General features: G+C 35.9%; 1 protein-coding gene across 3 annotated transcripts in view; it reads right to left on the bottom strand.

Moving 5' to 3' along the window:
* LOC306864029 (UV radiation resistance-associated gene protein-like) overlaps window positions 1–14952 on the bottom strand; it is a 108350-nt gene that overhangs the window by 51216 nt on the left and 42182 nt on the right. For all 3 annotated transcript variants that reach the window (XM_079407705.1, XM_079407704.1, XM_079407703.1), the window contains one exon: window positions 13160–13325. In XM_079407705.1, the coding sequence (XP_079263831.1) occupies window positions 13160–13325 (166 nt within the window). The remainder of the gene's footprint in view (window positions 1–13159; window positions 13326–14952) is intronic.

The raw sequence follows: 14952 nt of genomic DNA, 5'->3' as shown, positions 1-14952 counted from the left end.
TGAAAACATTTAACAAAGCATTTTGATTAAAGTTATTTTACATTTTAAATAATTCAATAAAAAACGTTTTTTTTAACAATGTATTGATGTTGTAAAAACATTTTAAAATCTTAAAAGTGAGTCAGTTATAATCAAAACCGGTTCCCACAGGTATTTTTTAAACAATCTTACGGTCAAACATTATACTTAATATATTTTTTGTAAAAATTCACTCATGCGGTCTTTCTTTAAACTGGTAGAGAAATGGTGACAAACAGAAAAGTAGTGACAAGATTTGTATATTGTAACTGATTACGAGTAAAGAAAAACTGCAGGGCGGGAGCTTGATTCTATGTATCAGATGCTGATAGGATGTGGAAATGTGGTCATTGCACTCAAAAAGAAGATATGGTAGATGAACTCAAGCTTCCGGGGGCAGGGTTTAAATGACTGGAGAAGTCCTGCATACGTCACCAGACAAAAATGTCATTTCACCGGAGGGTTCAGTTAAGACATTTTGATTCAACGATAAGATCTAGAATACGCATTTACAAAACAAACTGGGTGACTTAAGCTTAAAAAAATACTTTCAAATACTTGTCCAAATACTTTCAGGGCCACTGTAATTTAACCTACAATTTGTTTAGTCCTGCTTTGATCATTTTTAAATTATCTGCAAACGTTATTATGCAAACAAACATTCTGCACGCACCAGCAATAGAAATGTTTGACTTATTAAATGGTATATATGAGAAAGTTCAGATGGATAGAATAATAAATAACTAAAACATACAGTAAAAAGTGTTCACTTCCTGTTCTCCGGCCACAATTCTGGTCTTAATTAAACAGCTGGGGGGGCACCTTGTTCTCTTACACCAGCTCATAAAAAACTAAGACGACAGAGTAAGTGACCCACAAATTCCTTTTGGACCTTTTCAAGACACACGCATACTTTAAAAGCGAGGCGGAAAATGTCAGAACGGTTACAGCGAGGGCTATCGGCTGTGCCTGGACCATTAAAACAGCATTGCATGGCAGATGCTCAGTGTAATCGTTTTTATGATATTGGGAGTTACAGCTATGGTTGATTTATACGGCAAGTGCTGCCATTTAGCTGTGACAGTTTGGAGGCAGGTGTTTGTTTAAAAGCAGCTAGGTTGATTTATGACTCCCCACGCCTGAAACTGCATTAAAAACACTGTAGTTATGGGGACTGTTCTCTATTTCCCGGGCGATTGAATGAACAATGTGCAGACAGGGAACGCTGAAAGGTATGTTGCATATATGCGCGATCAGAAAAGGAGATAGAAGCAACAAGTGTGTGCACCGGAAAGAAATAAGGATTGTGAGAAAACGTGCATGCAAGCGTGTTAATACATAAATATGGGCAGTTCACAAATAGAGAGAGTATATGCACCAGCATGAAACAGCGATAGGATGACATGGTTATGTACGTTTGGAGTATCAATTATTATATGTAAACAGGCAGCCGGAACACATGGACCGAGGCTTGTGGAGAGTATACATTAGCGCAGGTCATTTGGAGTAGCTGGGAAGATTTTCAACAGTTTCTGGACTTATTCATAATCCGCTCCGACCACCCACCAAACGGCAGGCTGCTGCAGTATTCCCTTAAATCTCATCGAGGCCCAGTCACACACCAGACGGATGCAAAGAGTGAAACTTCAGCTAGTCTGGAAAACTGCAGGAGTATGACAATTCTCAGTCAAATACCTGAAGACCAAAGGGAGACCTGAAGAACAAATAAAAGTTGGATTTGGAAGATGTTGGTCAGTTTTTTTTCACCTCCAATGAAAATAAAAACAATAAAACTTATATGAAGATCATAAGACCTAGGGATGCACCTACATCAATATTCTGACCAATAAAAACAATAAAATATTATATTTATATAAATGTAATTATTTTATACATATAAAATTATAAATAATAACCTAACTGAATAACTGATATTGTATCAACATCCTCTGTAGCCCTAAGAAGCACAAAACATAATGAAGATTGTATAATAATATATTCATATGTATACAAAATTATAAATAATTACCTATCCAGCCAATAACTATCGATATATTGTGTAGCCCTAATAAGCAACAGTGATGACTGCATAATATTATATTAATATAACATTTGTATAATTTCACATGCACTTAATAACACTGATACTGTATAGCTCGATTGTGTAGACCAAATAAACTCAACACAATGAAGATTGTAAACTAGTATTATATTAATATATTATTTAATTTCATACATATAATTTTAACCTAACCAGTTAATTAATAACACAATTAATTTCAGAAAATTAGTTAGTTTTTTTTAATCAACTGACAGCACTAAATCTAATATTAAAATAGTATTCATATGAATTATAAAACCATTTTATTAATGCATATAAAATTATATTTTTATAAAATTCTATCAATACGTTGTGCAGCCCTAACGAACGAAACAGTGATGACCATAAACTTCTTCCAGACTGGAAAACTACTTAAGACAACAATCTTACAACAAGATAATTTTTTAACAAACAAGATTGTTGACAATTTTAAGGCAAATAAACAGCAATCAAAATAAGCCATTTCAAACGCGAGGGCTTTCCAAGCATCATAAACGGGTATCCCAACATATACAAGTTTAATCCAGCTACTCAAAACATGCTCAAAGATGGAGACAATTTGGACCTGAAGATAATAACATGAGCTGAATGATTTAAAGAAAGATGGAAACATGGCACTATCCACAAATCGAGAACATTTAGAAGATAGAGGGATGGAAACGAGCGGAAGACAGCCAGAGGGATGAGGTATTCAGCTGCCGGGTACAGCCTGGCTCCAGTCTTCTGTCTTTATGATGAGCGCTTTTATCAACTTTCAGCCCCATCAAACTGATTCTGGAAGAGCCGGACTTCGTCCCTGAGGGCCAAATACAAGACTGACGAGTCTTTCCACTGTCTTCAGATGATATTAGACCTTCAAGAAGTCTTTATGTTATGAATCACACTGCTCACAAAATGCAATGGTTTGGTATTTCTCTAATTTCTCGACATGTCTGCAATTAGGAGTTGCTCATGACATGCATCCAGACAAGGAGGAACTGATCTACGAACCCTTCAAAGATGAAAATAAAATACAACCAGTCAACCCTAAAAAGGAAGCACAGCCCATCTTAGCAGACATCATCAAACGATCCTTTAATAATTTTCCTTTCCTTTGAGCTCACGACCACCCTCTCTGGTCTGAGAGCCCAAGCTGGCAACTCCTCAACTCATGGAGCGCTGTGTCAATTCCTACTTCCATTTTTATGCTTGTCATAAAATCCTACCGAAAAAATGGACAGCACCATCATACAGTTCCCAATAAAAGCCAATATGAGAGGGAGGCTTGGGTTTAACGGGACAATCTCTGGACTCCATCACCCAGAGTACATCTGGATCACATCTTCAGGCCTCTGCGGCAATCAGCCGCGCTGCGATGGACTAGAAGTGAAGAAATGTGGGTGCAACGTGTTGTTAGAGTCCACTGCATTTCAAGAATGCATCCAGGGGGTCGAAAGAAGCTTCCAAAATCGCAAAGAACGTTACGGAAAAAGAATTGTGTGTATTTTTAGTGCTACATTAAGAAAAGAGGATAGTAGATCAAATTGGTATAGGAGCGAAAAAAAACTCCAAACCGCATCATTTGGTCACAGATGAGGCATCCCAGGTGGAGAAGGAAGGAAGGAACCACAGAACTGCACTCCAAGACAGTCTCACTGGGACACAATCGCTCTAATATGCATGGAGAGAAAGGAAAAGAAAGCAAAGGTCTGGGGTGGTGGTAGCTTAATGGTCAGAGCTGCTAACTTCAAGTTTACACATTCAATCCCATGTAGAGCTGACCTTGGATCCAGAAAGTTATTGAGAGCCATATTGAGAAGCAATTCCTGTCCGTCCAATTAGTGCATTTTAAATCACTTTAGATCGAAGTTTTGGCTAAAGTAGTGGTTGGAAGAGCGTTAATAAGAAGCAAAGAAGGTTGCACATTGAAAATTATAGTTTTATGGTCAGAATGGGATTAGTCAGATTACATTTACGAGACTGGTGGGTCGATATTACAGCGAATGTTCAGGTTTAATGGACGAGCCCTGCACAATTTAAGCAGCTGTAAAATCAAGAAAATGACAGAATGTGGCCTGATTCTACAATTACAGCTAAAGTGAAGTACACTTCTACATAAACATACATGAAAAGGAAACATTGGCTGTTTCAAAACCTAGTGCAGGTTTGTTAGCATCCTAACAAAAATGGAACCTCAAAAGGGACTGACTTGGATACATAATGGAGGCAGCAACAAATTCATGTGAAAGCAATACTCGACACTTCAGAATTACTTTCTCAAGCACATAAACACACTATTATTGCGGAAAATATAAATTAAATATAATTTAATAAATAAAAATCTAACATTTAAAAAATAAATATGCTTATTAAATTAAATAAAATATTTTATAATACATATAATAATAAATCTGTTCCATACATTTCTATCCACTCCGCCCACCATTTTTTCCACTAGGCTTATTGCAAGGCATTGGGCAGGACCTTGGAGCACATTTGGAGTGTCTATCTCACATCCACCACCAACAGTTGAAAAGTTCACTTGGCCTGGAAATGAACTTTTTCCTCTGATTTCTTGCATCAGGACAACTATCCAGTGTTTTTAGGCATTCTACCTTGATTGCATTATCCATAAAAAATGTATTTGATGCTGCCTTAAATTAGGTTTCTTAGATAGTAGCCTTATTTTGCTGCTTAAGATTTGGAAAAACTTTTTCTGTGAGAGTGCACGTGATGCTTTAACATGATTTCAAGGTAGTCAGTTCACTAGGGTTTGAAACAGAGCCATTATAATTTCAAAAAATTACAGTATAGAAAAACAAGATCTCCAAATGCTTCACAGTTATGACACTGAGAATGTGGCCTGACAATTCTAGATCTCAATTTATGTACACAGTAGGCTGGAAATTCAAGAACATTGATATCAACTGTTAAGCTCTGAAGATAACATTATCATTTCAGTAAGTGGACGTATAGAAAAACAAGTCACATTCTTAATAACTTCTCTCCAACATCTCATTAATCATGGATCGGTTAAGCCTAGTCCTACAGAACCAGGTCAAAAGTGACTGGATGTGGAAAATGACGGAATAATTCATAATTACTAACCAACTCCATGAGTTATCAAATGTAGAGTTCATCTTCTCTCAAGACTCTCAAGGAAGATTTTTAGCTCTACGATTGTACATCGGTGACAAATGACTAGTGATTATCATCACAATACTCACACTTCACTCATCTTTATTCACAATCACTGTCCTGACAGCTTTATCATCAGATGGATAAATCTTGGCCTGGGGTGGTCACATCAGTTCGATCTGTGTATACACACACTGGGTGATCAGATGAAGCCTCCCTCTAAACAATTTGAGGGAGGTGAGGTCAGAGGTTGTTCCAGCTTATGGGCCACCTCACTGACTCCTGGGATTGTGGGATGACAGTAATGGTCTCGTTATGCACAATAGTAAGAAATGTCTAAAAACTGGATGTTGGAAGGCATAGTGTTAAAAGATCTGAGCTGGTAACCAAAGCTAGTTATAGGTTTGACCCTGACGTTGAGAAAACTATGATTGTATGGCTTTCAGAATTGGATTGTGAATGACTTTATATTTCAAATCAACTCCTGAGTTTGAAATGAATCAGAATAGAGGTAACAAACAGGATGAAGAATTGCAATGTAAGAAAGTAAAATTAAAATGAATTGAAATCCAAATAAATTGTTATACACGTAATGGTAATTTTTAACTAGAAAAGCAAAATTTGTCGTGTTTCAAAATTGAGAAAGTTTAAAAGGCAGATGGATATACAGACAGACAGAACGATAGATTAAACTATAGATAGAACAAGAGAATGATAGATAGATGTGATTCCCTTCGACAGAATTGAATAAATGATTGACTGACAGACAGACAGACAGAAAAAACAACAGTAGACAGCCATACAGACGTGGTCAATTCCATTAAAATTCATACTCATGAATTGAAAAGAATTGTTCAATTCTGAATTCGGCACAGCCCTGCCTTGAGCGAGTGCCTGTTATAAGTGCACTTAAAGTCGCTTTGGATAAAAGCATCTGTTAAATGACTACTTACTAGAGCTCCAAAATGACAACATGATTTGCTCTGTCTGGCTACAGACCACAGGCTACAAAGAAAAGTGATGCAGTAATTGTTATGAAGTAGTTGCAGTAGTTATGAAGACCTCCGGTATATCTTCCCAAACTGAAGGAGACGAATGGACTGCCTGAACTGCAGCTCAGAGAACACCCACTACACGAACCCAAAACCCTGCTATGACAGAGACAGACATACAGTATGAACTCCAGACCAACAGGCCATGAGAGAGATAGAGAAGGTGATTTAAACTGTATTTATCAAGTGTAAGGCTGACACAATGTTAAACAACGACACGTTGGGGCTGATTACAGCTCGTATTGCTGTAAGTTATGGTGTGTGGAGGTCACAGGGTCACGGCAGGAGCGGGGATAATAGGATCTGGCTCGTGCAGAGTTAATTACGAGGGCCACATAGGTCCCTCTGTTCTCCTTCTCCTTGTAACTCATACCTTAATGAGCTTTGGAGTCCGACTTCTGAAGGGTTAGACCTTCATTTCTCAGCGGCACCTGATTCATCTGCAAACACACATACATGGGGCCGTTTAAACAGCTGAGCGGCTTCACCCCCTGCTCAGCTGCTGCTAATGGCTGCCCCTCACACAAACAAGCGTACATTCACAAACACACGGGCTGAGGGTCACCAAGAGTGTGTCCTGATTGTTGTTTGACTTTCATAACAGCGCTGTCTCTAGGGAGTCGTTGTGACTGGCAGGATGGGAGGCGGGCGGCCGAATGTACTGTCTGTGAACCTTGTAAAGGCTTGTCCTTCATTGGTGCTCCGCAGAAAAACGGCCTAGCGAGTTACATTCATGCAGCTGAAAATAGCGAGAACATCTAGAGATCTAGACATCAATGCTGAACGCAACAAATAGGGACACTTGGTGGGGGACGTCTGCACTAGACATAACAGCAAATAAGAAATGTGCAAGGCCTAATCTGAGCCAGCCGCAGCTAGGGATGTGGTCATTTCTACTGCTGGAGGACTCGGTACGGAAATCAGACAATGTTTTTTGGCTCTTTTTTAAATATTTGGTCTATGTAAAAGAGTTGAGGAGTAGCTAAGCATCACTTAAAGTAGTGACGCTAATAATTTAAAGGGAAAGTTCAGCCAGAAAATCGTTTACTCACCCTCACGTTGTCCCAAACAAGACTTTTTTTCTTGTGCGGAACACACAAGATACTTTGAAAATTGTCAGAAATGTTTTAAACAAAGTGAGGTTATGTAAATGACTGAATTTGCGTTGAAATACATTTTACAGTAGTTTAACAGTAGCTCAAGCTGCTTTCAAACTAGCTTTTAGATTTATTATAAAATGATGTGTAGTTTAATGCAAACACCCTAAGTTAAAAAATGCTAAATTGCATAATCAAAAACTGCTTCAATGTACACTTTAGTTCAAAAGCCTGGGGTTGGTGAGATTTATAAAAAAAAAATTAAAAAGTATTATATGCTCACCAAGGCTGCATTTATTTCAACAAAAAATTAAATAAAAACAGTACTATTGTGAAATATATTTACAGTCATGGCCAAAAATATCGGCACCCTTGGTAAATATGATCAAAGGCGGCTTTGAAAATTAATCAGCATCTTTAATCCTTTTGATCTTTTATTTAAAAGATTCACAAAAATCTAACCTTTCATTGGATAATAAGAATTTAAAATGGGGGGGGGGGTATCATTATGAAATAAATGTTTTTCTCAAATACACAATTATTGGCACCCCTTAGAGTAAAATATCTCTGAAGTATATTGCCATTCATATTCACAATTTTGAGAACTCCAGGGTAATTATGAACATGAAATTATACAGCAATGGCTTCCTGTTTCACAGAAATATCTACCTACATCACCACATGTTGTTTGGGAGGGTTTCAAGAAAAATTATCCTAGCTCATCCAAAAACACACTCCAGCAAATTCAGTTATCAGATACGACTGGAACTTCAAATAGGACTGGCTTCTATGGTCAGATGAAACTAAAAAAATGAGCTTTTTAGCAGCAAACACTCAAGATGGGTTTGGTGAACACAGGGATAAAAAGTACCCCATGTATACAATGAAATATACTGCTGTATTTTTGATGTTGTGGGCCTATATTTCTGCTGGAGGTCCTGTACATCTTGTTTAGACACATGGCATCATGGATTCTATCAAATACCAATGGATAAAAAATCAATAAGTGACTGACTCTATTAAAATTAATATCTTAAAATGGGCCATGTTGACAATAATCCAATAACAAACCTCAAAAACAACACAAAAATGGGTCACTGAGCACAAAACCAAGCTTCTGCTGGCCATTCCAGTCCTCTGACCTGAACCCTGTAGAAAATGAGTGAGGTGAACTGAAGAGAAGAAGCACTGTCATGGAGCTGGGAATCTGAAGGATCTGGAGTGATTCTGGATGAAGGAATGGTCTCTGATCTCTTGTCAGGTGTTCTCTAACCTCATCAGGTATTATAGGAGAACATTCAGAGCTGTTAAACTGACAAATGGAGGTTTCAAAAAGTACTGAATAAAAGGGTGCCGTTAATTGTGGCCAATCTGTATTTGTGAAAAACATTTATTTCATAATGATATTTCAACCCCATTTTAAATTCTTATTATCCAATGAAAGGTTAGATTTTTGTGAATTTTTTTTAAATAATTAAATTAAATTTATTTTAATATATTTTTAAAATTGAATTTATTCCTGTGACGGCAAAGCTAAATTTTTAATTTTGCCGGCATTACTCCAGTCTATACAGTGTAGTGTCACATGATCCTTCATGAAATCATTCTAATACGCTGATTTATTATTACTATAAATCAATGTTTAAAACAGTTGTGATGATTAATATTTCTGCAGAAACCATGCTAATTATTTTGCAGGATTCTTTGAAGAATAGAAAGTTAAAAAGAAGAGCATTTATGTGAAATAGTTATCTTTTGTAACATTATAAATGTCTTTATTATAATTTTTGATCAATTTAAAGCATCCAGGCTGAATAAAAGTATACATTTCTTTTTTTAAATCCTACAGACCAAAATTTTTAATCAGTAGTGTATATTAATATTATTTGATATATTTATTATTACTGAAATTATTAGATGGACATCTTTAGTGGTACATTGCATCTCATTGTTTTTTTTAGTGTCACGCCACCTGTTTTTTTTTTAAGAGTGTCTCAATCAAACCACAAGGTTCCAGTGACACACAAAAAAAGAACATGATTCTAGTAATGCCAACACCATGGCTTTGGTTTCTACGGAAAGCATGAACTGATAAAAAAACGTACATTGAATGAATGGATAAAAATATCTGCCAAATGCCATCGTAACAAATAAAAATCCCAATACATGTTGAAAAATCAATCAAGGCATGCAATTATTGTGTTTTCTGAGTCATTTCCGAGCACTTGTCCATCACACAGCACAAGGGGAAGCGCTGGCACAATCCAGGATTATTCTTTCCGCCCCCCTGTCTCTTACCTCTCCAGCTTCTTCCTCATTTATAAGCTGTTGAAATCAGCCATTAATCCTACATCAAAAGCGGAGAAGGCATCTCGACCCAGTCATTCAAAAGGGGGCCCATCTGATTATAACAATCTAATTTTATTGCGAATTTCATTAAGGGGCTTTTCGCCATGTGTGGAATGCAGGAATGTGATACCTCTCTGGGCATGTGCACCGCAGACATGTAATCAGCACACACCAGCAGCCTCATTTCTTGGATCGCTCCTGCTTAGTTACGGCACCAAAACACAGAAAAACAATAATTTGAATGAGGTAGCCGGCGCTGTAATTGTAGTGCCCACACATTCTGGCATTAAAATGCCAGGGTCTTCTGACCCCACAGGCCAAGCCTGAAGAGTGTGCATCCGTCTCCATCACAACCATAGCACAGCAGGCACACGAAAAGTCAAATTACAAGCATCTTAACACAGGTAGGGCAACATCACACCCTGAGGATGCAATTTAACGTGAAACTATGAAGATTAGGGGAAATAACTACATTCATGGCACACCAGGCGAACGTGGTGGTTTCAAGAATTGTGAAAGAATCCCATTAGATGTTGAAATGTTTCTCTAGCCGCTAGAGATATAAACATAGACATTGGATGGATGTCAAAGGTAAAACTGTTTACAAACAGATTTGGAGGAATAGAATGAACCTAGTGGTAGTACTGCATTCAATATTGCGGTCACCAAATAACAATAACCCTCTGGGGTCGACTGTATCGCCGGCGATACCAGCTCGGTTTTTTAAGATAAGTGCAAAAGACACTAAAAATACTCTGTTGATTTTGGTCACACAAATAAGTGTTATACATCAATCGAAACTGTTAAGTGTCTATTTTTTTGTGTGTACACTCACAATTATAACAAAACTTTGGTTACTTTTGGTAAACAATAACAATGTTTCTCAGACATAAAATCTTTTTTTTATAGTACAAAGTACATCCTTTTGTAGTTCACAGCATATGTGAGTCTATAGCTACAGAATCATAAGAGCTACTATAAAATCATGCATACTAGGCTATATGACTACAAAATTATAGTTGTTTTTTTTCCCAAACTGTAATTCCAGACTACAATGTTTGAAATTGATGGGCAATTCATTGTATTTAAATTTCTTTCGGCGCGATGTTTTCATGCTCTGTATAAAACAATAAAAGTAATATGAGAGTACATATGTTTAGAACATGTTTGATTAATAGCCTACTCTATTCAAAAATATATTTTAATAATGTACTAAACAATAATAATTAGTTTCTAGTCTTTTTTTGTTTTTACGATAGTACAAAGCATGCGTGAGTCTATAAAACCTATATATATATAGATGCTCCTGATGTTAACATGCTCACAAATGTTTTTGGTTGTTTGTATTTTATTGAATCAGATACCTGAACCACAGATGAATCCTGATGACTTTCTTCAAGCTGTTTTCCTCTGAGAGCGCTGTACCAACATCAGATGTTCAACTAAACTGATATTCTATGGCAAAACAAGATCCTTGACTACTGATTATGTTTTTTTCTTCTTGAATCCATGGAAATAAGTAAATGTCAGGTATTTGTTTCACTTGTTGAACAGAATCTGTTGCAGGAATGAGTCAAAGTCGGTTCACATCTCTGTGGTTAGATCAGTGCACAATAATGTGTCTTTGACCTTCATTATGTATGTTTTGATTATACGGTGTTGTAAATAAAATACAAATAATAAAAAAACAACATGTTTTCAATCTCCTCACACTCTGTCTTACCTGCCTCAGTCACAGTCACACTGATGGGTCATTAGCAGCCTTTAGGGGAGGGCCCTTTGTCTCTCAGGTGAGAATCACTTAATATTCAAGCCCATTACCACTCCCTCGCATATACGCTTTCTATCACAAAACATGTCTTTAAAAATTTAAATCAATATATTGTTTTCTGTGAATGAGTAAGCTGAATGATTTTCACATAATTGTTAAGTAAATATTCTAGCCTACAAGACTGATTACACAAAAGTCTTATTCAGGACTATTTAGTGTGGCTTTTATGGCCTTATTTCAGCTACATTTTTCCCCCCAAAACTTACTAACCACGCATAATATTTTTTTTCTAAAAAATGCAAACATGTACATCCATCTTGGTCACATATTATTGTAGCACAGTTTGTGCTCAATACAAAAAAAAAACATGTTGGTCAATAGTATGTTATAAGTAGCTGAAATAAGCACAAATATCAGGGCATGTCAAAACATCTCAAGGGCCCCAAAATTACCTCAGGCCCCAGAGGGATAATGTACCTGTGACTCAAGAGGTTTAAAAATATTTCGTAAAAATTCCATTCAAAATTTCATTCCCTTTCTTCCATGGAATAAAAAAAAAGTTAATTGCAACTTTTTCTTCACAATTCTAACTACTTTTCTTGCAATTGTGAGTTATATCTTACAATTCAGGCTTTTTTCTCACAATTCTGAGGAAAGAATCTGCAATATATAAATGAAAAAAAATCTGCATTGTGAGATTAAATTGCATCTGCAAGTTGATACCTGCCAATTCTTCCAATAACTGCCAAAGAAAAGTCAGAAATATAAACTATAAATTCGCAAAAGCAAGAAAAAAAATCGAATTTTGAGATAAAAAGCTGCAATTACCTTTTTAATTTTGTGGCATGAAAAAAAATTGTAAGATGTAAACGTAAAAAAAAAAAAAACATTTGCAAATTGTAAGCTCTGAATTGCAAATTCTAAGTTTATATCTCACAATTTTGACTTTTTTTTCTTAGAATTATGAGATAAAAAGTAAAAATTATTTATTTGGTGGCTGAAATGGGCTTCCATATAAAACTGACAAAAAAAAGCCCAAATTTCAATAAATAAACAAGAAAAAAAAAGAAGAATTAGAACCTTACAAAAAATAATACACAAATACATAAATCAAAAAATTCTAATTAACATCTCAATCATGAAGTTATGCAGCTTTGGCAAAATGTCAATTAGTAAAAAAACACAAATTCAAACATAAACTTAAGACACCAATGAGACCCTCTTTCTAGGATGTTATTTATCTCCCATGCTGCAGCAGGCGTGGTAATCTACTGAGCGGGAGGATGAGATAAAAAGATGAAAGGAAAGAGAGTTAAAGAGGAATGGATGAAAAGCAGGCGAGGTGGGCACATGAAAGTCGGAACCGGTGGCGTTTAAGTAGCGTTTAATTCAAGAAGGGCCTTAAACCACCCCTGAACACGCATTTTGAACCAGACAGGTGGACAAATTACACACGCATAAACCACAGGTGTGTAAAGGGAAGAAAGTGTTTAGAGTGTAATGCATAAGATAAATCAATTGGTTTGCTTTTGTTGCTTTTCTACTGTCAACTATTAATAATAATAAAAAAAGATTTCTGTGATACAGAGCTATAAAAACTGCAGTTCAATTAATTATGAAGCAATAAATTCTGAAATCTGAAAATCATTCTTACTCTCTCTCCTTCTCTGTGAGTTTGTCAGTGATGATGTCTTTGATGGAGGAGCGAGAACCCTTGTGGATGACTGGATACCTGAGCGGAATCTGCAGGAAGCTTGATATCATCAGCACCAGGTGCGCCGTATAACCCAGAGCCACTGCAACACTCCCATCATCCTTTGCTGCAGCAAACAGAGGAAAACACAAAAATCATGTTAAAAATGAGAGAAATGTAAACGGCAAAGAAAACTCAAATAAGACAGGTGAATCTCGAAGAAAGCTCTCGGTCATATTCAACTACCAAAAATTAAAAAGGAAATAAATACATGTTTTAAAGTGAATCCCATTTTTAGGATCACAATTTTTTTTTTTTGCATTGTGACATTATTTTCATGACAATCACATTTCCAACCCATGTTCACATTACTGTAATGCCTCTGCATTACAACAGCTCATTCTCAATATAGACATTTATGTTTATAATAAAATACATTATTTAATTACAGCTTAAATAATAAATAATATTGATAATATAGTGTCTAATAAGTTAGATATGTATTACAAAATCCATTCTCATAGATTTTTTATAATGCTGAATACTAAAAGACTTTAAAATTATATTTTAATAACATAATATTAATAATACAGTCTCTAAGTTATATACTTGTTGAAAATAATTCTCAATATAGAATTTTATATAATAAAATACATAAAACAGAACACAAACTCTTAAAGCAAATTATTATATTTATTATAAATAATATGAATATAGTGTCTTATATTTATATAACAAATTCTATAATTTATTATTTGACAAACCTGTTTGTTGCTTAAGAGAACATTAAAATGTCACAATGCAAAAAATATTAGTACCACAAAATGGTTCTAAAAAAAATGCATACAAGGCTACAACCTCCATTGCATTTGAGGTCAAGGTTTGTACATTCTGTTTTAAAGGATGAGTCACAACAATTGAAGTTAATTCACTCCAATCTGAGGTTATAAATCAGAGGCCATTTGTTAAGTCGATGGAAGCTGATGAAAGCCATTCATTTTGTTGAGTCTCCTTAGGGCCCTTGAATTACAAGGAGCCGCATAATAACCTAATATCATGCAAAATGTCAGTTCACCCCAACGATGCCCTTTCCTGATGGGGTCAAAGGCATCACCAGAGGCTAAAAGCTACTCTAAAAAAAAAAAAAAAAAACAAGGATCGGCTAATGGTAGTGTTCAGTCTTTAAATCTGTATAATCACACGCCGACGTGTGCATTTCCTAAATAATTATATGCCATCTAAATCACTCTGATGGCCCCAGCACTGTCTAAACAGCAACCTTTCGGGGCATTTCTAGCAAATTCAAACAAAAATCCCAAATGCCAAGCAAAAAATATTTGGTTGCTGAGCAACAGGAAGGACAACAGGTCAACCGGTTATTATGGGTTGTGAAAAAAAAAAAAAAAATGCTAAAACGTTTTTTCCTCTTAAAACTAGCCAGAAAAAACACACTTTTCATAAACATGCATCTGAACTACATTTCCCAGACATCCCTGCAATCACACGTGCTTCATTGTACTCACTACATTTCAGCCTACAGAAGGTTTCCAGGCTAGAACAGCCACATATTTCCAAATGAAGAAAATAAGCTGTGGACACAGACCATATCACTTATGGAAAGCTGTGTGAGATTTATTTAGTATAATAAGTTGTATATGCATAAGAGTTGCTGTGCTTTCAAAACGCATTAGAAACTGTGCCAAGCAATAGCCACATATGTGAAAGACTGCATATGCATGTATGTGAATATGCGT

The sequence above is a fragment of the Barbus barbus genome, assembly GCF_936440315.1.
Source record: "Barbus barbus genome assembly, chromosome: 45".
Taxonomy (NCBI): domain Eukaryota; kingdom Metazoa; phylum Chordata; class Actinopteri; order Cypriniformes; family Cyprinidae; genus Barbus; species Barbus barbus.
Note: the sequence above shows the minus strand (reverse complement) of the source record. Positions and strands in the feature narration are given on the sequence as shown.